Below are 9,101 nucleotides of genomic sequence, written 5' to 3' on the forward strand. Positions count from 1 at the left end.
CCATCACTGTGGGAAGTCAGGGCAGAAGCTGACGCAGAGGCCATGGAAGAGCTCTGCTTACTGGCTTGCTCCCCAAGGCTTGCCCAGCTTGCCTTGTTATAGCACCCAGGACCACCAGCCCAGTGGTTCGGACCCTCCCGCACCAGTCATTAATGAAGAAAATGCTCCACAGGCTTGACTACAGGCCTCTTATGGAGACATTTTCTTAATCAAGGTTCCTTCCTTTTGGATGACTTTAGTTTGTGTCAAATTGACAAAATAACCAAAAATGAAACCAAACCAAATTGCTCTCAGACAACATCTCCCTCCAGAGGATGACTGAAAGGGAGATTGCTTAAGACATTGCTTGGCACATACTTAGCATCCAGGGTTGGGTCAATACTGTCCAGTCCTCGTCTTTCCCCTCCAGTACTCCCTAGACCCACAGAAAACAAAGCAACACCGAAAACCCAGCAAACACAGGAAGGATTAGGTTGGCTAATGATCTGAACTTGCAGAGGGCAGCATCCAGACAGCACCTATGATCATCATTCTCGTTTCCTGCTAGGAAACATCTGCTCATACAGACGGAGACGAGCCCAAAGCAGAGCCTCTGATTGGCTGCTTTCATTTCAGTTTCTCACTGCGTTCTGATTTCTGGGGAGCAGAGGGGGCATAAGGCATTTAACTAAAACAGGGATGTGTGGATAGGAGAGGTGGAGGCAGAGAAGAAGAGAGGGGAACCAAAGTAGAAGAAAAGTCTTTTAATGGTCTGGGGTTCTGTGCCATGTCCTGGAGGTGGAGGGCCGTGGAGCTGGGGGAGGGACAGACCATGTGAACACTGAGCCGGAAGATTGCCACCTTAGAAACTGCACACAGTCAGGACTTTTAATTATTGTTCCTCTTGGGGTCTACTGAAGTGACCCTTGGGAGGCATTTCTCTGTCCGGCAGCCTCCACACTTGGATGGTCTGGTTCCTTCACTCACTGCCCCTCTTCAGGAAGGTGGCAGGACCTGTAGAGCCCCACTCCCTTTGGTGCTGTGTGGGGCCCCTTCCGTCCTCAGAGTCCGTTCTTCTCTTGTGTTGCGGCCTGGAGTGGGATCATTTGCTTCTGCTGTTCCTGCTGCAGTTGTCTTTGCTTTCCTTTGCTCCTGCAGGGAGGAAAGCAGACATCTGGGTTTGCGGCCTCCTGTCCAGGTCTGAGATGGTGCGGGCTTTCCCCTCAGTCTGTGACTAGTCACCTGCTATCTGACCCTAAATGGCAACTGTTCCTTCCTGGAATTGAGAGCCCAAAGAAGGATTATGGGGCAATCCTGAACCCAGGGACAAAGGGACAAAACTCTATTCTGGAAGAGGTGTCCTGGGTTTGAGCCTCAGTGCTGCTCCAGCCTGGGCAGGTGGCCTGGAGTGAGTCACTGATCCTCTCCGGGAGAGTGCTCACCTGCTCTTCCGGGAGAGTGCTCACCTGCTCTTGAGGTCCTGCACTGTATCCGGCAGTGGCTGGCCCAAGGTCTCTGGCAGGAGGACAATGACAGCACTGGCAGCCACCGGGACAGCACCGAAGATGAAGAGAGGCAAGGAGGGGTAGATCTCGGCAGTCATGCTCACCAGCGGGCTCACGATGCTGCCCACCCGGGCCATGGTGCTGCCCATGCCCAGGCCTGTCTGCCTGTGGTCAGGTGGGGTATTGATTAGAGCTCCGGTGTGGGTACCATGGTGACATTTGGAGCAGGGCAGTTCTGACAGCCCTGGACATCCCTGTGTCTCCTTTTTCCTACTTGATTAGCAAACGATTCTACATTTTTGTGTTTTGCTCTTGGTTGTGTTGGATATCAAAGCCAGGACGACCCTTTACTATTGACCTGCATCCCAAGGCCATTGTGATGACTTTTAAACAAAAAGGGAAATCGAGAAGGGCTATCATCAGATTTGGGGAATTTGAAAGTGAGTTCTGCCTCTGTCCTTAAGCTGCTGTGTGACCTTCAGCCAATCTCTTTACATCTCTGGGTTCCAGTTTCCAGCAGTCACATGAGATCATTGGGTAAGACTGGTGATTCTTGGGCTACCATCATCTGGAAAGTTTATCTTCTTTTCTCTTTCTGGCTGTGCTAGGGATGGAATTCAGGACCTCACACCCATACCCAGCACGCCTGCCTACCTTATGAGTTATATTTGTCTCCATCTCACAGAGACCTATTTGTTAGAATCCCCAGGGGAAGGGTCTGGAAGCTACATATTGCTTGTATGTTAAAACCATTCATTCTCTATGAGAGATGGCTCAGTGGCTAAGAGCACTGGCTGCTCTTACAGAAGACCAAGTTCAGTTCTCAATACCCATATGGAACTTATTGCCAGGGGATCTGATGTCTTCTTCTTCTGGGCCCTGTGGCACTAGGCATGTACATGGTGTGTATAATACACATAGGCAAAACATTCATACATGAAATAAAAATAAATAAGTCGAGCTAACCAAGAAAAGCTTTGACTTAGGTGGCAACCAAGGAGGGTTGAGTGCAGGTTTCACTGCCAGCTGTGGATCCTGCAGAAGTGACCTAACTTCAGTGTGTCTTTGTTTTACACTTGTGGAAGAAGAGTGACCTACCTTGGTCTGCTTTGAGAAATAGTGAGTTAGTATTTGTGAAATTAAGAAAGTGCTTGGTACACAGTACATGCTTTATCTGAGTGCTTGGTACACTGTACACACTTGGCCTGGAAACCCACAAAGGCAAGGGATAGCATCCAAGATGCCTCAGGGTTCTCCTCATAGCACTCTCGGGTCTTTGATTTCATGTGACGTTTGCATTCAATTCTTTTCTTCTTTCTTTCTTTCTTTCTTTCTTTCTTTCTTATTTTTGTTCAAGATAAGGTTTTTTTTTTTTGTGTAGCTTTGCAGCCTGTACTGGAACTCGCTCCATAGACCAGGCTGGCCTCAAACTCACATAGATTCACCTGCTTCTGCCTCCTGAGTGCTGGGATTAAGGGTGTGTGCCACTACCTCCTGGCTTGCATTCAATTCTTAAAGTAGACATATTATTTTATTTCTTAGTGCCTTTCCCATCTCGCTATAAAGGGGTGCTGAGTTTATTAATACGACTGGCACATTGTCAGGAGTGGTTCTTGCGGGAAGTCGAATGCATGTTTGTGTCTTTGGTTTCAGATGTACTGGTTGGTTTCAGATGGAGTTTAGATGTGACCACAGCTTGTAACTTGTGTTCTGGAGTCTTCAGTTCATTGCTTCTGAGATGTGGCTCTCTACCCTGTTCTAGCTGGTGACTCCTTCTAAGGTTAGGTGAGGGCTGGACAGTCACATCTCTGCCAGCCAGACCCTGACATGTGCAGCTGAGAAGTTCCTATATGTCCTTCCCTGATTAATGCTTTTTTTTGGGGGAGTGGGGAAAGGTTTTGTGTACTGGACTATGCTCAGGGGTTCTGAATTTAGTGTGTGCAGGAGACTGTCTTTCCCTAAGAACCCCCCGCTCCATGCCCTGGGCTCCCACTCACCGGATTACTGTGGGATACAGCTCTCCGGTGTAGAGGAAGATGCAGTTGAAAGAGGAAGCCAGGCAGCCCTTCCCTAACACAGCCAGGGAGGTGCGTACGATCGTCTGGTCTAGAGAGAAAGCAATCAGGAGAGAGGAAGCATAGGGATTGAGGTTGGAGGTATTGGCTTCTTCTGAGAAGCTGGGTTATATCTGAAGGAGCATGGTGGGTGGGACTGAGAACGAAGATGCTGGTAGGTGCTCACCCTTCGGTATTATCCCATTCACCAGGATACAGATGCCTGCCAGCAGCAGGGAGGCCAGCTGCGCAGGTCGGCGGCCCAGGGAATTGATGATGAGGAAGCACACGAACTTGGCTGGCAGGTCCACCGCACCGAAGATCACCTGGATTAGGTATATACTAACTCCAAAGCCTTGCAGGTCCATGACCAGCCCATAATAGGCAAAGCTAGTGGCAAACCTGGTGAGGAGGGAGATGGAGGTGCGGTTGGTTAGACAGGCTTACACAAGTGTACTTTTTCATAAATTCAGTATTGCTTGGGGTATCTTGCTTTGGTACCTAGGATCTGCTTTGACTATTGTTTCTTCAGACACTTAACCACTGCAGGCTCACACTGCACACCTGAAGTATTGGGGCGGTCCTCCAATCCTGTGCTAACTAGACACCCCAGGAAACAGGGGAACTTTCATTTAGTTGCAAAGTAATGCTTATATACTTTCAGACTTTATCTTATCTGTAGGGCAGAGGTTACTATGTAAGCCACGTCAAGGTGCTGGTAATGACTGGAATTGTCTGGGACTTATCTGTATTTCTGGGATGAAGTTTTAGGGGTTCACAAAGCTTAGGTTTGGGGATAGAACAGTACAGAGAATAAACCCACAAATTGCCAGTGAAAAATTCTTTGGCAAGATTGTTTTTCTGACTACACCCCACTTAACTGTCATGGATTGCCATGGTGATGCATATGAGAGAGATACTGGGAACACTGCACAAGAAAGGAAGATTTGGTCTTATATCATCTTTGGTCTAAGCGTGTTTTGGGGGATAAGTGTGGGTCCTCTTATGCCTGTGCTCATTTCCCCCAGGCACCACTAGAGCAGTAAAATCGCTGAGAGCTTTCAAAGCACACCAGTCTGTCCTCACAATACAAATCTGGGGGCTCTGGAGCCCATTGGTCCTGGTGAGGTGGTTTCTATAGGGACAGGACTGGTGAGAGAGGCTGCAAGGTCAGTTTGAGCATGGGAACTGGTTGAGCCTGAGGACTCTGGTTTCTTTAGGGTTCTCACATCTCCTCCTAGCAGATCTGCTGACTCTACCTCCCCCTTATCTGCCTTTCTACCCGTTGCATTCACACCCTCTCCCAGCCTGCTCTTTGTCCTTTGATCAGCCTGCTTGCCCATCAGTGTTTCCGGTTGAGCCTACCACAGCATGGAGAGGCAGAGGAAGAGGCGGCGGAGGTCGGGGGAGCGCAGCAGCTCCATGGCGGAGGCTTGGCCTTTGCCTAGGGTCAGTTCCTTCTGTAGGCTGGTCCGGAGCACCTGATGGGACAGGCATGATTCAGGGCCTGAGCTCCTCCTAGGGGAGCTCAGGCAGCATCTAGGGACAAAGGTGTCTTACCTCTATATTCAATTTAGCCCCCTCTTCCTGTTTCCCATTGATCCGGGCCACTCTCTGCAGGGCTCGGAGGGTGAGGTCCAGCCTTCCTGAGGAGGAGTACCAGCGGGCTGACTCAATGAAGAACCTGAGGGTGGGGATGGAGAGAGGGTGGATGTTGGCGTGGTCTCGGTTTCAGTCTTCTGGGTTAGAGGCATGTAATAGAGTTTTATTTATGTTTTGGGAACCAGGGCCCTTGCCAAGGCCCCCTTAAGGATCACCAAGCAGTGGCCAGTTTGATAATCACTCACCCCCAACCCAGAACTTAGCTCTTGGGTGCTGGGTAGGCAAGGGGAGTGTTAACAGGCAGGTCAGACCAGAGAACTGCCTCCCTCCTTCAGGACAAAACTGACTCCCCACAGCCTTGGTTTCAGTCTGTTCAACTGAAGCACTGGATTGGGTCAGCTTTCTGTCTTGGATGAAGTTTCTGGGGAGGTTTGTGCCCAGCTCTGAGAGATGGCCTGCCCCTTGTAGCCCTGTAGGGTTCTGGGCCATTGCTTCCCACCCTAGGTCCCACATACCAGGAGTAGATGAAGGCAACGAAATAAGGCACAGAGACCAGAAGCTGCAGGTGGCGCCAGTGGGGCACAGCATAGGCGACGCCAGCCAGAATGAACTGGCCCACGCTGTAGATGTAGCCAATCACGGTGCCCACACAGGCACGGGTGTGGATGGGCATCCACTCCACATCTGGAAAGGGGTTAGAGTAGGGGCGCAAGTAACTGAGCTGCCTGGTGGAAAGAGACTTCACTCCTGCCCCCTCCCAGAGTGTTCTTCCCCAAAACTCTGTAGATGTCTGAGGTTGGGTGCCAGGGTAGGGAGAGAGGAGACATTCCATGACAGTAGGGTCCCCAGGAACTGACTTCTCCGTGCTTTTGGCTCTGCCCCCAGGGCCTGACTACATCCCCTTTTCCTGCAGAGTTACTCTGACCGCTCAGCCTGTTCTCAACAGAAACCACTTCCCTTTCCCTCAGTCTTAGGCTAGATTCAGCCTCCGTGGTCAGAGCACTGCCTTCTTCCATCCTGGAGGATCAGTCCAGGCAGGGCGGCCACCACTACTCTGTTAAGGTCTCAAAAGCCACTGGGTTCCCGGTGGGCTCCTGCTGCTACTGCTGGGATGCCCTTGAGCATTATTTATTATTTATTTATTATGGCATGTCTCAGCTCCATCTCAGCTGTTGTTGATTCCTTTTGTCTAGAAAATTGTGAATCCCTGGATTTCTTTCTGGACTTGAGAGATGACTTCAGGTAAATTTCTTTTCTTCTCCCCAGTCTCAGATTCATTATCTGGGGAATATGTGTGTGTGTGTGTGTGTGTGTGTGTGTGTGTGTGTGTTGAACTCAGTCACTAAGTATCCTTGTTTAGAAATATTAGACTAGCCATAATATTAAAATAATTACGATATTCTATATTTATTTTAAAAACTGAGAGAGATCTGGGTATGGTGGTGTATGCCTGTAATTCCAGCACTTGGGAGGGAGAAGCTGAGTATCATGAATTGGAGGCTATATTATAAGACTCTGTATCATAACAAAACAAATAAACAATACCAACAAGAAAGGAGTGAGATCTGACTTCTTGGCTGTCAGTGCCTTTGGTATCTCTAGACAGGATATTTCCTTTAAAACAATTACATTTATTCATTTATTTATTCTCTCCCTCCCTCTCTCTCTCCTCCCTTCTTCTTTTCCTTCTCTGTGCTTATGCCACGGCAGGTGTGTGGAAGTTAGAGGACAACTAACTTGCAACAATCGGTTCTCTTCTTCAACCATGTTGGTCCCGGGAATCAACTCAGGTCACTAGATTTGGTGGAAAGTGTGTTTACCCACTGAGACATCTTGCCAACCCCACTCTCTTTGCTATTTAGCTCAGACTGGCTTGGAACTCATTATATAAACCCATCTGGCTTCATACTTGGAACGGTCATCCCACCTCTGCCTCCCGTGCCCTGGGATTGTGGGTACATGCCTCCATGCCTGGCCTGTCTCACTAGACTTTGGATTTCCTTTGGATACACTTCACTACTCCTAAGGTCTCCTGTACCTGGTTTGTCTTGGTCGCTCTGACCACAGTCTGCAATATGACTATGGTGTGAGCTGAGGAAGGCAGGGTGGTGTTGACTGAAAATGCAGATCTAAGGGGGGGTTTTGGGTTGAAAGCAGGAGGCCTCAGGAGGGGAGGCCTGGGGGAGGAGACTGGGAGGATGGGGTGGTGAGAGGGGACATAGATAGGTGAGCAGTCCTCACTTAGTGTCATGCAGTTGATTGCAATGCTAGCCAAAGACATGCCCGAGAGGAGCCGGAAAATACAGTAGACGGTATAGTTGGGGGCATAGGCTGCACAGGTTCCTGACACAGCTGTCTGTAGGTAGTTCAAGATCAGCACCTTCCGACGGCCCAGCCTGTGGGGGAGGGAAACCTGTGTCAGGGGTCTGAGGACTGCCAGGAGCCAGGTGGAGCCACAGAGAGGAGTAGCTACCTAGGCCGCAGTCTTCTGAGGACCTAATCAGCCACCCCTGCCTTGAATCCAGTCAGGGCTCCCCAATCCCAGCTTAACCCAGCTCCTTGGCTTACCCAGGACTGACCTGTCTGCCAGGTAGCCAAACATCATGGCTCCCAGCAGCACTCCCACCATGTACAGGGACTGGGCCAGCTGGCGGAAGGCCCGGTGAGAGCACACGAGGTTCCACTGTGGACAGAGAAGAGGCCAGCTGCAGGGAAGGCCCTCAGGCTCCTCTAGGAAGGTCTTCTGCAGCCCATGCCACCCTCTCAGTCACGCTTTCCTCCGCTGTTTGTTTCACAGTTCCCGGGAGCTAAGAACACTTAAAACACGCAGCAGCTTCCACATCCACCCTCTACAAATACCATCCTCCTCTCAATGCTTTTATCTTCTTCTGATCTTAGCCCCTGGGGAACTTGACTGTTTGTGTGTATGTGTGTGTGCGTGTGTATGTCGGACTGTCTGTCTGTCTGAGAAGTGAAGTGGTGTTGCATGGAGAGGGAGCCCCAAATCCTTACCTCGGTTACGATGGTTGAAGGGTAGGTGCTGTTGTCATAGACCCAGCCATCAATGCAGGGCTCTGTGACTCCGGTGCCATTGGTCTCTGTGCCATTGTGAAAGGGCAGCCCCCACTGTGGGGAAGTGAAACGGAGGCAAGACTGGGGTCGTCCTTGCTTGTCCAGGGGCAGCCAGGCCTCCAGACCTCCGTCTTTGCTGAGGTTGGCATTGGCAGGTGGGCGGCAGTGGTGAGTGGGGATGGCAGCAGTGAAGTTCTGCAAGGTGTTGTGGGAAGCCATCAGCAGTAGGGGAGCAACCACCAGGGTGACCTGGATCAGCTGGAAGCGTCCGACGCCCCCCACCTGCTTCAGGAGGTCATTAAAGGCCATGGGGCTGGGCCAGGCTGAGTGGTCCGGGACTGAAGACCTCCAGTCCGAGGACTTCTGTCTGTACGCCTGCTGCCCTTTGCCTGAGGAGCGGGGCTGTTGCTGCCTTCGCAGCTGAGTGGCTCCTGGAGCTGGACGTGAGCCGGCTCTGTGGTGGGACAGCGGGCTGGTGGACCGCCCCTCCTTTCTCTCTCCCCTGGTTCTGGCCCTCCCTTGCCCTCGCCTCTTTTCTTCACTTCGGGGGTCTGGACAGCTCAGCTTTCAGGGTCTGCTGGAACCCTGACTCTTGTGCAGGCAGCTTTTAATCTTTGGCCTGAAGACAATGAGTTAAAGAGTGACTTGGTGTCAGGAGGATTAACCCTGTGAGTATTCCGTGTGTCAGTGGAATCTCTCCAACAGGGTAGAAAGGGCAGAAGGGGAATGTTGAGACTGAGAGTGGATTCACTGGGGGCAGCCATCTGGGCACCTAGATGCAGAAGGGGCACAAGGTGGCACCTTCTGTCTTCCCTCTATTGAGGAATCTTGTCTCCGGGAAATGTGACCGCCTCCTGATGGATTTCTGAGGACACCATAGTCTATCTTC

At 50.8% G+C, this 9,101-nt stretch overlaps 1 protein-coding gene across 1 annotated transcript; it reads right to left on the bottom strand.

The window, feature by feature from the left end:
• Nucleotides 1–762: 762 nt before the first annotated feature.
• Nucleotides 763–8,659, bottom strand: Slc22a6 (solute carrier family 22 member 6). Its single transcript, XM_041661924.1, has 10 exons — nt 8,153–8,659; nt 7,720–7,823; nt 7,382–7,536; nt 5,656–5,824; nt 5,099–5,222; nt 4,904–5,019; nt 3,726–3,940; nt 3,482–3,590; nt 1,446–1,649; nt 763–1,131 (listed from the first exon to the last, which is right to left on the bottom strand). Exons 1-10 carry the CDS (start codon nt 8,519–8,521, stop codon nt 1,041–1,043), a joined length of 1,656 nt encoding a protein of 551 aa, XP_041517858.1. The 5' UTR covers nt 8,522–8,659; the 3' UTR covers nt 763–1,040.
• Nucleotides 8,660–9,101: the final 442 nt, after the last annotated feature.

Source organism: Microtus oregoni, unplaced genomic scaffold (assembly GCF_018167655.1).
Source record: "Microtus oregoni isolate MIOR12 unplaced genomic scaffold, Mior012 000012F_ref0000307, whole genome shotgun sequence".
NCBI lineage: Eukaryota > Metazoa > Chordata > Mammalia > Rodentia > Cricetidae > Microtus > Microtus oregoni.

Excerpts from the sequence above, each read along its gene's own strand:
- Slc22a6 (XM_041661924.1), bottom strand. The coding sequence starts at position 8,521 with ATGGCCTTTAATGACCTCCTGAAGCAGGTGGGGGGCGTCGGACGCTTC. Across the intron at positions 5,825-7,381 it reads AATCAACTGCATGACACTAA|ATGTGGAGTGGATGCCCATC; the intron begins GTGAGGACTGCT and ends ACCCCTTTCCAG. Across the intron at positions 5,223-5,655 it reads GTTGCCTTCATCTACTCCTG|GTTCTTCATTGAGTCAGCCC; the intron begins GTATGTGGGACC and ends CCCCACCCTCAG.